Source organism: Coptis chinensis, chromosome 9 (assembly GCF_015680905.1).
Source record: "Coptis chinensis isolate HL-2020 chromosome 9, ASM1568090v1, whole genome shotgun sequence".
Lineage (NCBI taxonomy): Eukaryota > Viridiplantae > Streptophyta > Magnoliopsida > Ranunculales > Ranunculaceae > Coptis > Coptis chinensis.
The window spans coordinates 15633264-15655635 of NC_141464.1; the positions used below are offsets into that span (position 1 = coordinate 15633264).

The window sequence follows — 22372 nt, forward strand, 5'->3', positions numbered from 1 at the left end:
TTCAAGGTTGAAATTTAAAGGTTTCGAGAGGGGGCGATATCGTGGGCAAATACCGTCAGGTCCACCTAATATTTCATCCCTAGTGTTAGTTTAATCAAATATCAAGATATCAACATAATGGTCGATATCTCTCTATAGTTGAATATTGCAGGTGTGAGTGGGAAGAAAGTGGAGAAGAAGAAGAATGAGCACGCGTCAGCATATGATTGGAGTAAAACTAGCTCAGAGGACTATATAAAGATAAAAGGAGGAGAGAAAAATCATTATCTTCTCCACACCAAAAAATCAAAAATCATTACCGACGCAACTAATATTTTTTTACGGTGGCTATTAAAAAAAAATTAAAATAAAAAAAAAACGCATGACAACAACCTTCCGTGGGATATGGGATCTCGCGGTAACCTGATGCCGTGGATTGTGCGATATCGCAGCAACTTCTTGTTGTCGTGGGTGTTTTTTTATGTGATTAATAAAGAGGTGCCACTACCTTAGAATTGATCAAAGAGCTGCCAATCTCATAAAGTGGGGTGTTAATACCGAAGTCTAATCCGAAGTCAGTTTGATGTTATGATGGATAAGGACAAATCTCGCGTTTAAATCCCCAGCGGAACCAATCTTATTGCAAATCCAATGGATTGAATTTGCTTTTGTTTTTTTCGAGAAACCATTGGATTGAATTTCCGGCAATCAACAAAAATATGATGAGAATTAATATTGGAGAAAAGTGATATGCCTAAAAGAGCCCCATGTAGCTACGGTTTCATTCAGACTCTAGAAGTCTAGATTCTAGTTCTCTAAGTTTATCGAAAAACAACTCTAGTTTGCTAATCTCTACCGCTCTAGCACCAAGTAATTCCTGTATGGATAGTTTTTTCCATTTTTTTGTGCTTATCGTTTTCTTTTTTCATTTTCCACAATAAATATAAATCATTTTTCACATTCTGTTGTAGCAAGATGACTCATGTTTTGCTACACATTAAGTACAGTCAAGTAGTCAACAAATCCCAACTCTTATTTTAAATAATCTGGCATTTTAGGTACACTAATGTGTAACTTAATCACTGATGGATTACAAATGATTGGAACTGAAAATGTAAATACTGTTTTAGACAAAGATCTTATATCCCTTGAAAGAAGAAACGTGATTCATTGAACCTAGACATTATACTGCTAGATACTAGATACTAGATACATTGTTGAACCTGGACATAATACAATCTTCCCCAATTACTTCGAACTACAACAAACATTCAATGAACCTGGACATGAGATTATAATTCCAATTGTTGATAAGATAAGATTAATGACCGTGGTAAAAGTGGAATACACGTGGTTCCCACATGTGAGCATGAAGAGAAAATGTACTAAACTCAGGTGAACCTAAGGTGCACCACGGGTGTTCTCCTCTTAAATTTCTTTAGTTACGTTGTTTGTCAGCTTTTGAGGCTTTTGTCGTCTAGCATGCTCCAATCATACACATTCAACATCATGACGACATGGTGATCCCTTTCCATCGTAAAAATGCCTTTCATATTCATTCACTCAGTTCTCCCTTTCTCCCATATAAACCACAAGCATCTCTAACTCTCTATCACCTTTGCAAATAGGGAAATAACTTACCAACACAGACTTTAGAGAACACAAAAAAGAGTAAGTATCAAAAATGGGAATTGGGTTCAAGAGAGTAACCACAACATTTGATGAAACCGCTAGAGCACGTCTTTGCCAAAGCAGTGGTAGCGAGCACTCGTCAGAAGAAAATTCTGCCGAGCTTTCTGATCTTATCAACTCATTTATAGAGAAGGATGAAAGAATGTTTTTGGAAGAAGAGATTATTGATATGGAAAAAGATGGCTCGGATTCTGAGACCATATCTTATTCTTGTTCTTCTGCTGGTGCAGAAACGAGTAAAGAACGGATGAACTTGCTGTTGCTTGGTAATTCTCATGATGGTGATGTAAGAATGAGGATTCGTTCTGAAACCGAACTTGCTTTGAAAGATATTGCTGCTGCAAGGATGATGAGTTTTTCTGATCAAGGGGTGAATATTAATAAGCGTCATTTGATGAGTCGACTACGTGAAAGAGGTTTCGATGCAGGTAACAAACCAGCACAACGTACTCATGCATAATTTCATCATTTTCATACATGTTTTGAGATCGAAAAATGTATTGTATCGTGCGCGTTTTTTGATTAAGGATAACTAACAAAAGTTATTATGGTGACATTGCATGATACAGAAGAAAACCATCTAATTTAGGGACTTATTAGAGAATGCTACTTTAAATTGCACCGAACTCCTGTATGTTCATGTTTAATAATTTAATTTACAATTCTAACAAGAAGCTAATTATTGTCTCAGGTTTCTGCAAATCACGGTGGAAGAAAATAGGCCAGTTCCCTGGAGGTGACTACGAATACATCGACGTCATGGTTGAAGGCACTCGCTACATAGTTGAAGCCAACCTAACCGGTGAATTCACCATCGCTAGGCCAAGCAACCAATACCAATCATTACTGGACGCTTTCCCTCCAGTCTTCGTAGCACAACCAGATGATCTCAAACAAGTAGTGAAGCTAATGTGCTCGGCAGTTAAAAAGTCCATGAAGAATGGAGACATGCATGTGCCTCCATGGAGGAGAAACGGGTTCATGTTAGCTAAATGGTTCAGTTCCTACAAACGGACAATGAACACTGTCCCAAGGGCGAATGTGACGGATTCCGATAATGGTTTTGCCAAGAAACGGTCAGTTGGCTTTGAGTCAGCACCAGTTTTGCAATATTATTGTCGAAGTCGGTTAGGTAGCAAAGTGAATTTGAGAGTTGGAAACTTGACTCAAATGCTTGATGCTGACGACATCTGTAAATAAGTTGTTCATAGTGTAAAAAAATGAATATTATCTCATGATCTCATGTTGGGTCCTTGCGTTGTATAAACCTAATCCCACTGACGTGTACTTGAGTTTATCCAGATTCTAGAGTAGATAAAAGAAGGCAAGCGCGGTGTTGTTACCAGTTGCTCTAGCAAATATATCATGTTGCAAAAGAACAGAGCAGCTAAAAGCATATGACCCAACATATACTCGTGGTATGGAAAACGACCAATCAATTTGTAAACTATTTTGTCTCTTTTTTGAGTAAAGATTGAATCAGTTCGTCATAAATCATATCATTGCGGCTGATAGAAAAGAAAATTTAGTTTATACAACACTCTGATTTGATGGTGGATAATAAGAAAATAAAAAGAGACAATGGCTGAATCTACATTGTTATCCTACAGAAGCCATGAAGTTCAGAAATCTAGATGTGGAGCGAGGATCCATCAGATATCTGAAGTTCAACACAGGTGCCTGAATGTGCTTCATATGGCTAACTTGATCTTAAAGTCTTAAACTCTTATACACTCTTCTTCTCTCAATGCAGTAAAACATGGGTATTGTTCATAGGCTATTCAAGCAAATTCATAAGGGAAACGAAAATTCAAGATTCTTTTCGAAGATAAAGACATAAATGGTAGCATGCTTAGTTTGGCTTTAATAACAATCATTTAAAAGGTAGAAGAAAGCTCCAAGCTAGACATGGACTAGATAATGAAATGGGGACTGCCTGAAAAGAAGGGAAACAAATATCACCCTCTTCCTAATAAGGAAAAAGAACTCTTTCATTTCAGTTTTATCCTCTACGCCAAACTCCAAAAAAGTTAGCCTAGTGGGACATGGACATAAGGAATCCAGTGGTCATGCAAGAGACCTGTAACTCTGTAAGTCTATAAAAAGGTTGGTCGGGTCTAGGCAAACCTGTAAATGGATATCAAATCATCGGAGGGAGTTCGAATTGTTTAAAACAGAATCTCCAGTGGAGACCTCGCAAAGTCACAATAGAGAGCTATATCAGAGTTTTAAAGCTTAGATAAAGGGTAGGGTTAACTAGTATTACCTCCCACTATATGAGCCAATTAGGATTTCCCCACCACTAGATGAAGAATTAGAGTCTCTCACCCAAATCAAATTGGATTGACAGTGTTTTTTTTTTTTTTTTTTTTTAGGGGGGAGACCCTAATTTCCCATCTAGTGGGGGTAATACTCAAGAGAGGTCCCTTAAGCACTTTGGAATTTGGATTACCTACTACCATCACAAAAAGCGTTGACGGAAAAATTGACCATTCCTACTCCATTACAATTAACGATGTTTCAGAATTTGTTGCTATATAAACTAATTTAGTTTACATTTGTTGCTAACACATATACCTCAGAATATTTGGTTCTAGATCTGACTTGAAATGATAGTTTACAACTTTACAAACCAAACCATCTCAGTTCTTTATAAACCCTGGGAGTGACAAGTAATTAGTCGCCGATCTATTAGAGTCTGATTACAGTATCATCTGGTGAACATCGTAGTAAAAGACTTGTTTTTATAAAGGAAAGGATTACAAATGCAACTTGCGAAAAATACTTTATATACAGGAAAGGTAAGTAAAAAACCTCACTTGCAAAAATGATCACTGCTCTGTTCATGTTGATCCTTTACTCTTAAATAACTATTGATGTCTTGTTTCCCTCACCTTACGTATTGGATGTCTGAATGTTCTCTCAGCCATTCTAACACCTTTGCCCCTTCCAGAATTTCCTGAACCTGCAAAGTTAATAATGTCAACATGATCACATGTTGTATGCTACAGACCACTTGTGCCTTTTCTCGTTTCTTTTTCTTTCATTTTAGTTTCAAACGAAGATAGAATGTCGACTGGTTACGTACATTTATCACTGGTACATATTGGACCTTAAACAGAGTCACAGACAAAACTAACAATAACAAGTCATCAATCATCATTCCTAACAGGGAGAGGTTACGATCGAAATCAGGGCTTTTCGGAATCCAGATAATACAAGTTAGTTGACACTAGAAACAACAAAACGGATTAATAGCAAAGAGCATACCTGATCCCTAATGCGTTCCTCTTCATATTCTTGCTTATTACGCTTGAATTCAGCTATAGAATCCTCAACCTCTTTGACAATCTCTTCAGTTGAGCACTGTAAAGAGTTTAAAGTCAAAAGATGATAGTCGTTGCTTTTCAGTTTTCTTGAGTATCTAAAGAAAATTTTAGCATAGGGCACAATGCAAGATATCAGAGCACTCAGCATAAGTGCAATATGAATGATAGGGAAACCTAGCCAATAATCAAAGCAAAAGACTCAAATAGTAGAAAAGATGCCTACCTGCAAATTTTCACGCTTGAATATATCTGCAACTGCCAGATTTTGCTTTATCACATTTGTTATGTTTTCCCTCTGGCTTTCAAGGAACTCGTTTACTGCTCTTGGACTTGACAGAGAAGCAAGTTGCTCTTCAGTTAGTTTCATATCTGCCTGTATACACGACAGAACACAATTATCAAGAATATAGCTGAAAAATAAATATAGGGTGCTAATATTCTCACCCCACAAACTCGATAACATCCCCACTCCAAAAACAAAAGTATCCATATACGATATACCCCCACCATGAAAGCCAACTTCTCCTCCTCTTTTATAGTTTTTTCTTTTCATTCTTTTCAATGTTTTTTTTCAAGACTTGTGCAATCGAAATGATGTTATGTCAGTGTTCTTCATATATCTGTTCATTTAATATGCTATGCCAGGCTTCCATCATTAAAAAGTGCTTTCAAAAAGCACACCACCACAATATTTGAACCATTTTACCTGTATCTGTAACAGTTTGGCTCCATAAAGCTGCCTTCCTTGCTCCTCAAACAATGACTGCGGAATATCAACTTCGATCATCTGATGAAGATAACAAGAAAAGGAATTGATCAAAACAATATTACGTGGCCCTCCAAAGTGAGGTAGAACCTCTTCTTATAAAGGGAGCTGAGCGAACCTCTTCCTAATTTAAGTCGATGACAAACTTCTCAGTGCAATGAATTCGTGGTCGATGTGTGGGCATCAAGATGCGTGTTGAACAAGTGAATAAGAAGGCCATTTTAATTATTACTCTTTATGTTTTTTTTTTAACTTTGTTTGGCTTCTTTCCTCTTCTGGTTGATTGATGAGCAAGTCAACTAATTTTCTTATTGTGGATTGCTTAAACAGAAATAATTCAATAGGTTTCCTTTTAAAATAGATATCTTGGATTGCAACAAAACCCCTTTTACAGATAAGCCTTTTGGCTATTTTTTGTAAGTTCATTTTTCTTCTCTTTTAATGAGAAATGTGAATCAAAATTATGATGTTTTCCGTTTTTCCTGTTCCCATGGAACAAATTAGACTTTGATTTTAATTAATGCTTCCGCAACCAAGTTTACATCAAAAAGCCTCAAATTGCATTTGTGAGAAATCAATTCAGTGTGTTTGACCATCACGAGGTGGTTTAACCTCATAGCATCATGAGCATCCATAGACGGGTAGTTTCAACAAGAAGACTGTTGAGATTACCCCATCCCATTGTCCCACCTATGTTCTATTCCCGAGCCTCCTCTCATATTTATATAGAATTTGTCCCCTCCACAAGTTTGAGCATATGGAGAAAAGGCATGGAATAATCTCAACACATACTGCCTCAGCAGGACACACTGGAAATGCACCTCAAAAGGCTTGAACCCAAAACTTCTTATAGATATGATTGCAGGCTATTCGATGTTAACCAAAACTCTGTTGTTTCTTTTTGCATTTATGATTTATGTGTTTGCTTTCTAATTTTTTTCTTCTATTTGAATTGTTAAGGGAATCAAGAATTCAATCAAAACGCATGAGCACCCAGGTTTCCCACATTGAAAACGTCATCGACTTTGTCGGTATGTTAATACCATTAGAATATTAAATGTCTCCTCAAACTGTATGCGTGCCAGGTGTGATATAAATTCCTGACTAATCAACAACATTCATTTGTTTTAAGATAAATAGCGTGGAATGGACCCAATATCAAATGGAGTTAGAAATTGTATCCAGCCTCTCGCTTCAACGTTGACCCAAATTTAAATCCAAGCTCATTTATCTTGTGGAGAAAGTCATCTAAGTGTAACCTACATGCAACAGGTACATTGACACAATGGGAAAACTCTATCTAGATTCTTCCACAATACCAATAGGGAAACCCCGCAGTATGGAGAACCATAATAACATAGTATATAACAAGCAGAAAAGACAGTGATCCAAGTATGCATAAAAAACAATTATAATAACTGTAGGATATTTCTGGTATCAGTGAACTGTTAATGCTCAACCATCTACACATAACCTCATACCAAACAAGATAACCAAAACCAAGATCAGCCCAAATTATTCTTGTAAGTGTGTCATTTCAATCTACAAGGACACTAAGTTTTCCCAGTTCGGAATGGGGGGCGTGTTACAGGTATGAAAGAGAAAGAAGATATTCAAATGCTCTGCTTTTTTAAAAAAATTCAACAACCCAAACTCAAGGATTTGGATGTTTTAATACCAAAGGTTATTCGCAAAGTGTTACTCTAGTTTAATATTCTTTCCAAACACGTGTACCAACGTGGACTTTGAAATCACATGTCAATGTAATGTCATCATTTTTACGTCCACAGAAGCTGAACCTATTCTGAAGGCATTTAGAAAAATGTTCCCCAAATGGAATTGCAGACAGACTAGCAATTAAACTATTTCATATTAGTCAGATCACCTTGCAAAGCTGATCCAGAATCGCATTATCTGTTGCTTGATCTGTAGCAGTATGCTCCACTTCTTGACATCTTTGTAACACAGATTCTCTTAACTGAGGATTAAACAGCCAAATTTCCCAGTAGCTAAGTTGAGTTTAGACTTTAGACACAAGTATTAGAAACAAAGAAGCCTATAGACCAGTGTGTGTGAATGGGTGGAAGCCTACCTGAGACAAGGCACCACATCCTGGAAGAATCTTTTCAGCGAGAGAGTCATCAAGAGCTGGTAAGTCTCTATAAAATAATTCTTTGCATTTGACCTAAAACATGAAAAGAGGAGCATCATTACACTCAACTTCTCTTGAAGTAAGCAATGAACAACAACTCGATCGAAAAAATATAAAAAACTAGTGAGATTGAATATTAAGAAAAATTGCTATGAAAGAAAAACAAACTTTGTTTCTCTCCCTTCAATCAAGTGTGCCTTTCCTTCTAAGAAAAGTATCAATGTGACCATGGATGCTTCCACGTCATCATTTATAGTTTTTTCTTGTTAACTGCCTACATCAAACAAGTCTCTTAAACATATGTAACTCACTGTAAATTGTGCACCAGCGCCACGTAGATTTTCCTGTTTCCGTGATTCTGGAAATACAAGAGGGAAGGACTTTGTTTCACCAGGTTGAATTCCTACTATTGAGTCAAGAAATCCTGGAGGAAGGTTACCAGCTTCTTCTGTATCCAATTGAAAATCTGCAACGTATTCACATAAGAAATCAACTACAAAGAGACTTTCAAACCATTTCAATCAGAGCTTATTTGAAAGGTTTTCCAAGGATATATTTTTCCTTTTCATACAAATAAAACGGACAAGATATATTGTCAAGAACAAGAGAAAAGGTTAATGATAGGAATAAAAGGTATGATAGGTGAATGAGAGACAAACAAATATCGCTTACTATTTCATGCCACAATTCATTAGAAATTCTGCAGATTGCCATTCACCGTTAATGTCATTTTACGCTCTCATACTAATTAAAATTTTCAGTTTTCTAGCTTTACACCCCAAGTTCTTTCATCTAAAGGTTTACCCCCCCCAAGATCACACCACATCCAAGTCAACCATGCTTGAGTATTATCTTTTTGGTCAATGCATGTAAAAAGACTTCATTGCTCTTGACCCTTTTAATAGTTTTCTAGCTTTATCCCCCAGAACTTGGGCCAATTAGCTTTATCTCCCCAGTTTTTTCATCTAGAAGTTTACACCACCCCAAGACCACAACACATCCAAGTCAACTGAGTTTGACCGTAATGTTTTTGGTCAAGACAAATGAAAAGACTCTAATGCTCTTTTCTAGATATAATTACATAAATACCCTGCGTCTTTGGCAAATACAAAATTCAAATTCAAATCATCTAGGACACATGTCATGAACTTGTGAACTCTATCCGACGGCTACCACCAATCCTTATCAAATGACATCCACACCCTTAACATTATGAAATTACATAATTACCCTCACGGTTGTTAAAAGCTACATGTATCCTAGGAGAAAACCAACCGTGAAAGGGCAATGAAGTCTTTTTATGTGGTAGTGGTGTATGGCTTGGAGAAGATAATGCTACAGTGATGGTAGTGGTGTAATTTTATAATGTTAAGGGTGTGGATGTCATTTGATAAGGATTGGTGATAGCCGTCGGATAGAGTTCAGAAGATCATGACATGTGTCCTAGATGATTTGAATTCCAATTTTGTCTTCGCTAAAGTCACAGGATATTTATGTAATTATACCTAGAAAAGGGCATTAGAGTCTTTTCATTTGTTTTAACCAAAAACATCACGGTCAAACTCAGTTGACTTGGATGTGTTGTGGTCTTGGGGGGAGGGGGGGTAAACCTCTAGATGAAAGAACTGGGGGGTGTAAAGCTAATTGGCCTAAGTTATGGGAGGGTAAATCTCTAGATGAAAGAACTGGGGGGATAAAGCTAATTGGCCTAAGTTCTGGGGGGGTAAAGCTAGAAAACTATTAAAAGGGCAAAGGGCAATGAAGTCTTTTTACATGCATTGACCAAAAAGATAACTGTTAAGTATAGTTGACTTGGATGTGGTGTGATCTGGGGGGTAAACCTTTAGATGAAAGAACTGGGGGGTAAAGCTAATTGGCCCAAGTTCTGGGGGGTAAAGCTCGAAAACTGTAAATTTTTTACAACAAGTATAATCCTACAGTACTTCCTTCAAGTAGTCATTCTCAATATGTTGTTGTCATAATCATCGGCTCATTAACACGGACTATTACATAATCAAGCCACACACAATGGGATGTTCACGAAGGTTGTAGGAACAACTAGAGGATTGCCGAAGAAAAGGATTTAAGATAAGGGTCTGAGGCTTTACATCATTTTTTCCCCCTTAAGACTAACACATTATTCAAAAAGGTGTTAGATAGGCTTACACTTTGGGAGTACTTTGGGAGTTAGGGGAAGAACACTTCTGTGGATATTTTATTTATTTATTTATTTTTCATCCGTAAACACTCCAACATGTACATGACTACATTAGAAGAGGAGGGTCTTGCTTGACCGCCTGACCCCTACCAATTTATTAATAAATGAAAATAAATAATACACGGGAGAGTGGAAAGATAGAAAGAATTCCCGAAGGAATGCGCAAATTTACTTCACACGAAAATAGAGAGGTCATTCATCAATCATCAAGTCATGAATAACCTCTCTTTCAAAGAATTGCGGTGCTGAAGGCCACCAGGAAAACACCAACTTAGAGAGAAGTCCATTGTTGTCCATTACGTCTGTAACTCTATGTCCTTCTTAATACTATGGGAGTAACGAAACTCCATTCTTGAGATGACGATCATACAATTACGCCACCTGGATAGAAACCTCCATGGATCTGATTGCATATTTAGAATACAATAAACTTCTTTCTTTGTTTATTTTATGCTTTTCAGCTACATGAAAGTTTTTTACACTAAAGTTTGTGTGTTTTAGCTTTAAACGTACAAGGTGATACTTGAATATATTGTTGCAATTTTTCTTCTTTCTCGTCTAGGTGGTATGGAGCTCCCGCACTCAAACCGCGGTTTGGCGGTTTCAGATCACAAGCCCTCTAAACCGCGCTCTCGATTTAACAAACCGCCTTTGGATTTGAGAGATCGCTCTTTGCACTGAAGAAGCAATCAATTCATTCTTTATCACCCATTTAGATGAGTTTTCTATTAAATTAAATCAGACTTCTAATTTTCTAAACAAACCATTCACAGATTTGAAGAATACTATGATAGATTATTAACCTCAACCTATGAAGCACCGATACATCCCTAAGGGTGAAGTATCCGTGTCCGATACGTGTCCGACACGGATACGCCCCGATACGCGTCCGATGCGTGTCGGATACGCGATTTGGAGTATCTAATTTTATAATTAATTTTTTAATTTCCGACATGCGGGGGACAGTAATCTCACACATAAGAAATTTTTTTGGAACTTCAACAAAAAAAAACAAGTGAAATAAAATCCAAGTTAAAAAGAGATGCAAGAGAAGAAAGATGAAGTTAATCCAAGTTATACATGTAAGTTGCTGCTTAATGTGTTTGAATTGGTCATTTTATGAAGTAGAATTGCCATTTTAATTTGAATTTGATGAAAAATGCTCAATTATATAATATTTATATATATATTATTCAAACGTGTCCATGACGTATCTATGTCCTATATTTTTGAAAATTGCCGTGTCCGCGTATCCGTGTCACGTATCAGTATCCATGCTTCCTAGACCCAAACTGATATGATTGAAGTTGAATGAAAATCCATGAACAATAACAACTGTTTCGACACCCAATTTGAAAGAAATGAGAATATGACGATTTGGTCGAACTAGCGAGTTTTGTTTCTCAGAATTGATGAATCAGATATTGGTCGAGAAGTTGTTCTTTCTATTCGTTAACTGATGAAATTTGTGGGTCTCTTAAGACTGAAGTGCAAAGAAGGTTTAAGGAAGAAGACCAAGACCACTATACTGTACTCCCCATCTCAAACTAGCAATTGTGGAGTAGACCATATTTTTCTCTAGTTTTGCAGCCAACTTAATACTGGCCAAAATTTTTCTATAATATTTGTCCTTTTTCCTAATTTTTTTCCTTTGTCATTCCTTTGTTTGATATAGTAACTTAGGATCACACAAAATAAAATCAGTGGGATAAATAACTTTCGTAACTTAATACTTCATTAATTAATAAAATTACTAGTATATAAAAGCACTCTAAAAGTGGGAGCTTCTCAAGTTGTGCGCTTTCCCGCTCTTGCTCCCGCTTGATTATCTGGTGACTAAGGTCCATTTCCATCCTAATCTCATCAGTACTATCTATGATTTTATAATAGTGGTAATAGAAGAATTGTAAAGAAGGTCGTGCTGTCCTTCTCTATGTGAGAGCAACCCATTTTATATTAACTTTTAGATCCATAAATTACAATAAAACTGGAAAGTAGAATAACATAAAATCCCCATATATTCTAGAGTATCTTCTAGAATATAATGATATATTCTAACAGTAATTTCCTATGTGTTTCATTTCACATGTGTGATTAGTACTAAGAGTCTTTGACAAGTGCTTTCAAAAGATCCAATTACAACATATTAACAACTGGACCAAAACTTAGAATGGTTTTTTGAACTTTATGATACTTAAAGTAACGAATAAATAAACTAAACATAAAGAAAAATGAAGAAGAAATCATTAATCTCCTCATCTTAAAATGCATGCTCTAGTATCTTTGTTAACCAACATTATTCTCTTCCAACATCTCCTAATAATTTGTAATATTTCAAAATTAAAAGCATTCCTCCCCCCTCCTAAAATTCATAATCTAAAGGCATTTGACAGTTTGCGGAGAATGTCATAATGCCAATTACCATTGCTATGTGATTCTATGTATAAACATTATGAGTATCCAACTTAAAACCAATTGGTGATAAGTGGAGAGGCCCAGGAACAGTTATACTATCTTGGTTTCACACATATCTCATATGAAACTATAACAAACATCTCAACACGCCCTTAGAAAGACGAATTTCCAAATTCCAACAGATTCGCTTCTCAGGTAGTGCAAATGAACAATTTACACTAGCACATAACTCACAACTAAAAAATGAAGAAGAAGAAGATAGCAACTCAAAGAAATATTGATTGTATAACTAATAGAAATTTGTATTAAATAAACATGGGCAAAAACTAACTTCCAACTTCCACATGGATTTAAGGAAATTGGATAATTGGGAAGCGTTAAGTTGAGCTAAATATATAGGAAATGCGTGCACCATCTGGAAAATGGTAGAAGGTTGTTGTTTTATGAAAATGGAAGGGTCAAGTGAAGTTTAATAGCGGTTCTCACATGTACCATTACTTGAGCCTAGCACGTGAACAACACTTGGATGACGTGGAGTAAGTAGGCCCTTTGGGCCAAACACAATAGCTTGCTTTGATACGAATGAAAACTTTATTATAGCTAACAAAGGAAAAAGTTTGTGGAGAAAAGAGAGTAGCGCTTAATTGCGGTCTTCTCTCACACTGTTTATAAAGGAAAAATAGACGATTTACAATATGGATAACATAAAGAACAGCGGATGATAGTTGAGCAAGGACAAGTAACAAGTAGTCTTGTCTATAATAGTTATTGCTCAAGCCCTGGTCTTGCAAAGTCATGGGATCTTTTGAGTAATTACACTCCAATAAGGGTATTTTGGACTTTTTATCAGCCATGACCACGATGATAACGGTCAAGGAGAGTTGACTTGGTCTGGGTGGGGGATCATGTCAATTTTTTACTGAAAATGTGAGTTTTACCTAATTGCAACTAATAATGGGGGGTCATCCCTACCTAAGTCTAAAACAAAACATGGAGAATTGAACTAAAGACAGACTTGGATTACTATTGCATGACATGTGCTTGTCACGTGGCCCATATTCTGCACCGCATCAAGTTTATGTTTTACAATACTTTAGACTTTTACGTCTAACTAAGTAATTATGTTTTATGTAACAAAATCTATGTTTCTAAACCATATTACGTCGGATTGTGGATGATACACTTAGTACTAGAAAGTAGACCCGTGCATAAGCACCGACTCTTTTAAAAACTTGCTCAACAATCATAACAAATTGTGATTCCTGCTTTCGTCACTAACCCGTTTTAATTTCCTAACAAATTGTTTTAATCTAGTCTTAAAAACGCGTTTTAATTTATCAACAAATTGTTTTAATTAAATTTTAAAAACCCGCTTTTTAATTGGGGGAGGGATCTCGTTTTAATTTTGAAGTGTGATTTCCGTTTTTAATAGGATAATGATTCTCATTTTAATTATAAGTGCTAGATTTTTCTTTTTCAATAAGGGAGGAATTCCCATTATAATAAGAGAATGATTCCCGTTTAAATTAGAAGTGTTAGAATTTCCCTTTTCAATAGGAGAGGAATTCCCATTTTAATAGGAGTAGTTGATGACGTGAAATTTTAAGAGAGCTAGAAAAATACCCCTTGTTACAGTTTTAATTTCTCAACAAATTGTTTAAATTAAGTTTTATAAACCCGTTTTTAATTGGAGGAGGGATCCCGTTTTTAATAGGAGAATGATTCCCGTTTTAATTAAAAATGTTAGATTTTTCTTTTTCAATAGGAGAGGAATTCCTATTATAATAGAAGAATGATTCCTGTTTTAATTAGAAGTGCTAGAATTTTTCTTTTCAATAGGAGAGGAATTCCCGTTTTAATAGGAGTTGATGACGTGGAATTTTAAGAGAGCTAGAAAAATATTTATATGGGAACTTTAATATTAATATATAGACATGTTCTGCTTCACTCAATGACTCGCTTCCAAATACGTGTAATAATCTACCAAAAGATTAAGTATTGTTTCACCATTTTTGACAAAAACTTGTAGTACATGTTTAAGTCACTAAAGTTCCGCTATCTCTAGTTACAGCCTCTTATTAATCTATGTTCCTGAAACTATTTGAACTCAAAATACATGTTTAAAAGCATACTCGCCTGGTATATTTCTGCTGACTGAAAAGTGTGGTTCTAATGCTTAGGAAATAAGGACTTGGTAAAATTATGGAAATATTTGTCTTTCGGTTTTAAAAACAGGGTTGTATGCTTGTATCTGTCTTCTTATGCGAGTTTATCTATCCTATATTCAGTAGATCTAGGTTTGTTTGGCCATGGGCCAAAGTGAACCAACATCATCTTTTACCCAAATGGGATTCTAAACTTTGTTCAAGAGAACATAAATATCCGTACACAACTATAACACAGCTGATTTCAAATTCTAACAAAACAAATGCATGTGGGTGCATTTTCTGACACTGCCCTTGTCGGCTTGTCCACACGTGAGAGAACAGAAGCACGCCCAAAGCACATTATGAACAGGCAGTGGAGCATCAAATTTGGAAAATGACCTCTCCATGTGCTTGGAACGTGACTTGAGGCCATAGCAAAGCAATACATGCTCAGAGATGGATAAGGAACTGATTTGGTCAGTTAGGGCCAGTCCCTACCACTTACGAGTGGGAGTAGGATCAAAACCTCAACTATAGAAGACGATGCTAATTTAAAGAATTTGAGTCATACGGTATACTTGGAGAAACCTAGAATAAAATCTCAGCTATGTATCACAAGTTCACAACCAAAGTATCAAGAGAACTTCATGCTCATAATGGTTATATATCTACCCCTCACTGTGCACCTAGCAGACGCCTCACACCTATAAAAGCAAAGACTAAACTAGTGCAGTTATAAAACTTAAAACGATACAACGAACATTGCATAATCCATCCTGACCGATTTGACAATCTTATCTGTAAAGAAACATACCTTTACTTTCTGTTGGTGGAATATTTTCAGTATCAGACTCATCTTTCTCAACACTTGTCGTGTAAACATCAAGGACTGCAACATCACCAATCTGTGAAGTATGAAATTTAAAAGCAGCAAAAACAGAATATTCCTGTTAAATCAATGGGTAGAACCTGCTAAAGCACTAAGAGTGCAAGGAAAAGGTTCTGAGACATATACTGAATGATCCATTCATCCATGTTTTACAAACTCTATGCCATCCTTAATTTTTTGTATTTGGATAAGTAATTTTCAAACTATGTACTTTGATGTCTGTACTTTGATGTAATACAAGAGACATCTCAATCAACAAAGATTATTAAACTAACAGAAAAGTGTGAATGCAGTCAGAGCAGGTCAATCATGAAGACTCCTGATTATAAACTACAAAAGTAAAAATATATATATTTAGAGAGTGCAACTTCGTAGCTGACAGTAAAGTTGTGCCCGTTAGCTAAGAGTTAGAAACCTGACACACAGCCTCTCTTCGTAGAATCACTAGTTTGGTACTTGCAGATAGTCTTGGTAGCCCGATTCCTAGATAGCTGTATGCTCCGCGACCTCTTCTATCTATTAACTTTTACTATTGGCCAAACAAAATTTTGATATTCATATTTGAAGCTGCCTTCCAGTTGAAATGCATAAACTATCCGCAGTTGATACTTGCAAATGCCCAAGTGAAGTGTGAGGTGAATGCAACCCCCTAATCTACAGCATAGTTTCTTTCATTTCACTATTCAAGTTTTGTATCGTAAATGACCCCTAATGTATCTTTTGCATAAATCACAACCAAGACATAAAATCAAAACGCATATGGTGAAAACAAAACTCTGCAACTTTTTGCTTAAAAACCAAATTAGTATGGAAAGCTCCACATCTTGGGAATCTCATCAGATGCACGGAATTTTGTGTTTCATTTTCCATGCAGTGTTTCCTCTACTGATTTCTCGCAGAAGTAAATGCATCCAACTATGCAAGCAATAGAATAAAAAAATACCTGCAGGCCTCTGTCAGTTACAATTCGTAGGGAACCCAGAGCCTTATGACGTCGCTTTATCTCAGCTTCACACGCTATTTCAGCAGTTATAGCACTGTCTATCTCAACAGTAATCTTCAGGTTCTTATAACCATTCTCTGGAGTCCATTTAACCTCAGGTTCCACATCGACAAGTACATCATATCTGACACAAAACAAAGCAGTGAAACAAACACTAGATGTAAAAACAGAAATTCATCCTCACAAGAGGGATGCTTAATAACATTCTATCCAACAATATTCTTCTTTTGAAATAAAAAAAAAAAAATGCAGTTAAATTCAAGATTTACATCTAACAAACCTCAAAAAATCTTCAGGAGAAGAGAAAGTTTCATCAATATCAGAAAATTTAGTTGTAATGTGAACAGAATCTTTTAAAGCCCTTCCTTCCACCTGAGAAATAAGTCCATCAATACACAGTTACCACGCCACTATGGCTTGCAAGTTAAACAATAATAATTAAATTTCAGGATTTGATTGCAGTAGTTAAACCTCAAGTCTTTCTTTGTTTATCCTTCTTCTCTTTTTAAGTTTTTTACAATTTTTTCCTGGGTAAGCAGGCAGCAAGACCCAACCACATTAATTCGAAACTTATTAGTCTTATATGCACCACTCCTCAGCACAAAATAATACAACTTCACGTAAGGGTGAAATAAGGACAATACAACTTTCAACAAATTTTAGAGAGGATAATAAGTCAGCTGCTCTATTAGGCTCTCTAAAAGCACTGTCAACTACAAACTATCCAAAATCGCGTACCGCGGCACATACTCCAAATCTCGTGACCCAAGTGAGGCAGTTTAATGGCACAAGGTCCTTCTTCAAACACGTGACTGCTTGCTTGGACTCAGTTGCCACCTAAATTCTGCTGCGCATAATTGAGACCCAATAAGAAAACCGGCAACAAAGATTGCAGCAATGAGTTCCAAACTCCGAGACATACTGAGCCATCATTATGCCGTACAATATCTTTGTATCCAGCCCTTAAGATGGCCATATCTCAATCTGTATTAAGGCTAACACTTCGTATATGATGCAAATGTGTGATATGACTTTAGGCTCAGTGTCCGAAGCTTCTACATATGGTGACACATCCACATAACCAAAAAAAAAATCCCTATGAAGGAGCTCCTCCCCTCTCTTCTACTACCATACCAAGGCCATTTTTCTCCTCATTTTTCCGACACATCTTTTTCTCAATTTTCTTTTTCTATTTTGCTTACAACAGAGGGGCCTAATGTTGATAAAACCTCTTGAATATAGAGCTTGTGCTGCCTCCTTGAACCCTGCACCTCTCCTCTAGACAAATCATAGGTGATTCTTGGTTTTCTTCATGTCTGCCTCACTAAGAGGTAACCTCGATTGATCTCCCAAGATCCAAGGATTCTCAAAAAGAGATATTTCGTTTAAAATGACCTGAAAACCCGCCATTTAACGCCAATCAACCTGATCTAAACTCTCTTAAATAAAAAAATATAAAACACTCCAGCAGAGAAAATTATCTTTTTTCCAATACTCATGATGTTGTTGGTAAAGAAGGCTCATAACATGCATTAGTCTCATAAATGTGAGAAGGGGATCTTGCCGCAAGCTAAAACAAATCATGCTCTATTGGTAGAAATTAGATAAGCATTCTCTGCAACAGATATTACAGACCAAACGCTTACAGCTCAACTATAACTCAAGTATGTAATGCAAAAAGGGGATTAAAAAGAATCATCAAAAGTACAATTTACATCAGAAACCTAGCTATAGAGATTTCTGAGGAAAATAAAATAACAAAACATAAGGTGGCATACCGAAGACATGGCATGTGGGAGGGTTCTTTTTAGAATCGATTCGATCGTGGCACGTCGAACATGTTGTTTACCAACAAAGTTTATAAGGATACTCTCTGGAACCTTCTTTCCAGGGCGAAATCCTGGGACCTGTTTATGAGACCAAATTATTACATGAAAATACTTCTCTTCTTGAACTCTTACATGCATGCAGTATACATTAAACATTACTATTCTTCAATGGAAAAAATAATACATAACTTAAACAAGTAAAAAAATGACACCAAGTTGATCTCAAAGCTCAAAACATTTTTTTTTTATTGGTAAGCATGTTTTAAATGAGATCAGTAACTCTTTGAAGCTGGCGGGGTTCGAACCCCATACCTATAGTATCATCACCCAAAGGTTTTACCGACTTTGCTAGTCGACACCTGCAAAAATGTGTGGGAAAGCCTATTTTTAAAGAGATCAGTAGCTCAATAGTGTGTAGCAGGGTTCAAACCCACCAGACCTTTGGTATCATCACCCAAAGGTTTTACCAACTAAGCTAGAAGGCACTTACAAGCTCAAAACATTAAAGGTGTCTTTGATTGCAAAAGAGAATTTACCGTGGGAAACCCACTTTTCAGTATAAACTTTCATTAAGTGCTCCACCCAGGGGACCTGTTTACCACCCTCAAGAGTTTTCATGAGGAATTCTTCTTTAAAAGTTTTTGCATGCCTTCCCTATAAAAATTTTCCAGTAAGATTGTTCATGAAGTGCGTGTGTGTGTGTGTGTGGGAATTCCATTGTATGCTCCTTTCTCATGACATTTTCAGCCAAAAAGTGGTGACAGACCAGAATGGTGGTACCCTGACATTTGCACTCCCTTTTCTCTCTCAACACTGCGAAAAGGGACTCCAAAGTGGTGACATGTTTTCCTCAAAAGACTTGTGATTTCCAACTTTGCATTCAAAGAAACGATTAGCTGGTCCAATATTGGCATGCATCAATCGTTTATCCTACGCCAATGCATTCAAAGAAATGACCACTTTAAAACATGCAAGAACAGAAGGATACAGGAAAAGTGAGTTAGGCTAAGGATGTGAGCCCAATGAATACAAGCTGACGACTATATGATGGAATCTAATGTCTCATTATCCTATAGCCTTAAGTTACGCACATCAAGCCCTTGGAAATATCAAGAGCGCACTCATACAAAACAGAGTTCATCGTAATAGTGATCATACAATGCAGTACTTTGAAGCAGGTTACTCTTATATAAAATCTGGTACAATCTATCATCCAACCTTGGAGTCCAGGATCTTATATATTATAATCAAACACTTTAAAATCCAGATGTGGAACTCTATGGCGACATGCCCTGTCACATCTAGGGTAACTTGGGCCAAACACATACATTCCCATAACTTCTCATACCAGACCAACCCACTGAAATGCATTCATTTTATTAGGCTCGTGTCGGCAGTTAAGTCCTACACATTTGTCTGCTGTGATAACATCTTAAATTTGAAGATACTCAAAACTATTTAGTCACAAGTGTAGTGCCCTCATTATCTTATATATCATAGTGAAAAGCTTTAAAGTTCAGAAGTAGGACTATATAGCCCCATTTTTCTTTGGAATTCATGCCAATCTTAAGATATAAACTAATGCAAATGTCAACTTTGTGACCCAAAGAAGCATTTGGCGGTTGGACGATCAACTCTATCAACTTCTCAATCAAGGGTTTTTTATCAATATATTTTCGGATCATATAGCATGATTCTGCGTACAATTGTCTGATATGCACATATTAATGTCTCTATGTACACATCAATCGGCTAAGATTTCTACAAATGCCTGGACTCAGTCTTATTCACCCCCACTTGGTCATCTAAATCAAGGGATCCAGTACGACATTTTTAAGGTTTCCCCACATTCCACATCTCACTAATTTAGCCATAATTATTCATTTAATTAGAGAGCCACAATGCACTTTGAGTTTACAAAGTTAATAGGGAGGTGTTTGCAATAAATTGTGTTATCCAATAAAATTCTTCACATTATCTTTAGCAACAAATAATTAGTACTGTGAAAAAATTTAAAAATAAAAATAATAAAAACCACCTTTGCTTGCTTTGTAAATTCAGCTAACACCCTTTTGTAACAATCCTCACATACAGCTGGTGGAACTATCACATTTAACCGAACCTGTATATTTACATAAACAAAACTAAAGACATTTAATAAAAAAACAATTAAAAGCATAACAAAATAATTTAAAGAGGTCAACTTACTCTAGAACTGGGTTCTTTAGTTTCAGTAACCTCAATATCAGCAGGCAACTTATCAACCTTTTCTGTGTTGACAGCAACAGAAGAAGAAGAAGCAGAAACAGTGAGATGACTTGGAGTTGAAGATTTGCGGTGGGAGATAAATTGGCGGGAAGAAGAAGTGAGTGAAAGAAATGGGTTTGAGATATGAAGTGAAGAAGTTGAAAGGAAAGAGAGACGACGAGAGGGAAAAGGAGTACAAGGCTTGAAACTGAACAGTGTAGTTGTAGTGGATGAGCTCAATAACTCCATTGTTTTGGAAAAGTGTGTTTTGAGGATAGGAATCAGTTTTGTTATCAGTTGTCTTGTTTGAGATGTTAAAAGACTAGTTTACCCCTAAGATTGAAGCTTTTTTTTTTTTTTTTTTTTTTTTTTTTTAAGGGAGACCCAACCTGCATTTAGAATCTTAAATAAACAATTCCATTTTTGTCCTCCTCATCAATAGTCATAAGAGTTGAAATGAGAGGAGGTACAAAATATTCCAATACATGGTCAATAGCTAAGGTTGCTAGGTGATCAGCAACTCAATTTGTTTCCCTATAGACATGAGTGATCTTAACACTAACAAACTTGCTAATAAGGTCATGAATTGCAGCTGTTAACTTATCGCATTGTCATGGGGCTCTTTCTTGATTTTTCAAAATTCTGACAACTCGTAGAGAATCTGAGGCTACTTCCACATTCATGAACTTCATCATCAAACATCCCTGCAAGCCATTAAAGAGTGCTTTTAGTTCTTGAAAGAGTACAGATCTTAGTCACCTACTTTTGAGTAAGCCAGCAGCACTTCACCATTTGCATCACGTATGGTTCCTCCATTTCCACTTCTACTGTCTGTTAGAGAGCCATCACCATTAAGTTTGACTGTGTCTTTTTCAGGTTTCTTCCAAATGCATGGAATCGGTATTTTTGTTTTATACTCCACTGTGATTCCCAACCTTTCCAGTAAATCTCTGATTTGAACAGACTCTTTCACTACTATTAGCTAGCCTTGAAGGTAGATTCCCACATCATACAGCAGTCTGTTACTAACCATGCATCTTCCAATCCTGTGCAACCTTCCTAAATCTTCTATAGTTTCTCTCTCGCCAAATAGAGCTCACTAAAACACAAACATAGACTTTGTATACTTCCACTTCCATGGTGTTCTTCTGGCACATCCACATGAATTGATTCCATTCTTTGTTGGCACTAGAAGCTTGAGGAGGTAGTCCTAAGTGTTGCTTAACACTATTTCATAGTGCTTTACTGAAAGGGCACTAAAAAAAGAGGTGTTTAGAGTTATCCTTTTCATTGGTGTTACACAGACAACACTTGGAAGACTGAATAACTTTTCTCTGAACCAATCTATCTTGAGTGGGTAAGTTTCCATAGAAAAGGAGCCAAGCAGTAAAAGAGTGTTTTGGGATAACTAGTTTCTCTCAAACCATATTGTACCATATCACTGTGACCCTAGGTATCCTTAATGCAGCATAGGCTGACTTAGAAGTGTATGTACCATCTGGGTTAAGAGTCCATATGATTCTATATTCTTGTAGGTGAACATTGATTTCAGTTGAGAGAATCATGTCTTTTAAAGAGCTTTGAGGCAAATCGTGCACTATTGAATTCCATTTGCCATCTGATATGAGTTCACTCACTTTGGTATTCATTAGGAGTGTGAATTCATTTCTTGCAATAGGGTCTTCCTTTAAAGGTTTATCATGGCA

At 36.4% G+C, this 22372-nt stretch overlaps 2 protein-coding genes across 3 annotated transcripts; one reads left to right on the top strand and one right to left on the bottom strand.

Moving 5' to 3' along the window:
* The first annotated feature begins 1546 nt into the window (after positions 1 to 1546).
* LOC147475010 (uncharacterized) lies at positions 1547 to 2938 on the top strand. Its single transcript, XM_086582205.1, has 2 exons — positions 1547 to 2099; positions 2363 to 2938. Exons 1-2 carry the CDS (start codon positions 1664 to 1666, stop codon positions 2869 to 2871), a joined length of 945 nt encoding a protein of 314 aa, XP_086438331.1. The 5' UTR covers positions 1547 to 1663; the 3' UTR covers positions 2872 to 2938.
* A 1399-nt stretch (positions 2939 to 4337) lies between these two features.
* Positions 4338 to 20964, bottom strand: LOC147475011 (trigger factor type chaperone family protein). 2 transcript variants are annotated; one of them, XM_086582202.1, is made up of 13 exons: positions 20628 to 20964; positions 20458 to 20541; positions 18369 to 18497; positions 16871 to 16962; positions 16531 to 16714; positions 15513 to 15603; positions 8230 to 8384; positions 7859 to 7951; positions 7652 to 7744; positions 5707 to 5787; positions 5224 to 5373; positions 4942 to 5037; positions 4338 to 4636 (listed from the first exon to the last, which is right to left on the bottom strand). In XM_086582202.1, exons 1-13 carry the CDS (start codon positions 20913 to 20915, stop codon positions 4562 to 4564), a joined length of 1611 nt encoding a protein of 536 aa, XP_086438328.1. In that variant the 5' UTR covers positions 20916 to 20964; the 3' UTR covers positions 4338 to 4561. The 2 variants fall into 2 exon arrangements, with proteins under 2 accessions (XP_086438328.1, XP_086438330.1); XM_086582204.1 differs by lacking the exon at positions 18369 to 18497.
* Positions 20965 to 22372: the final 1408 nt, after the last annotated feature.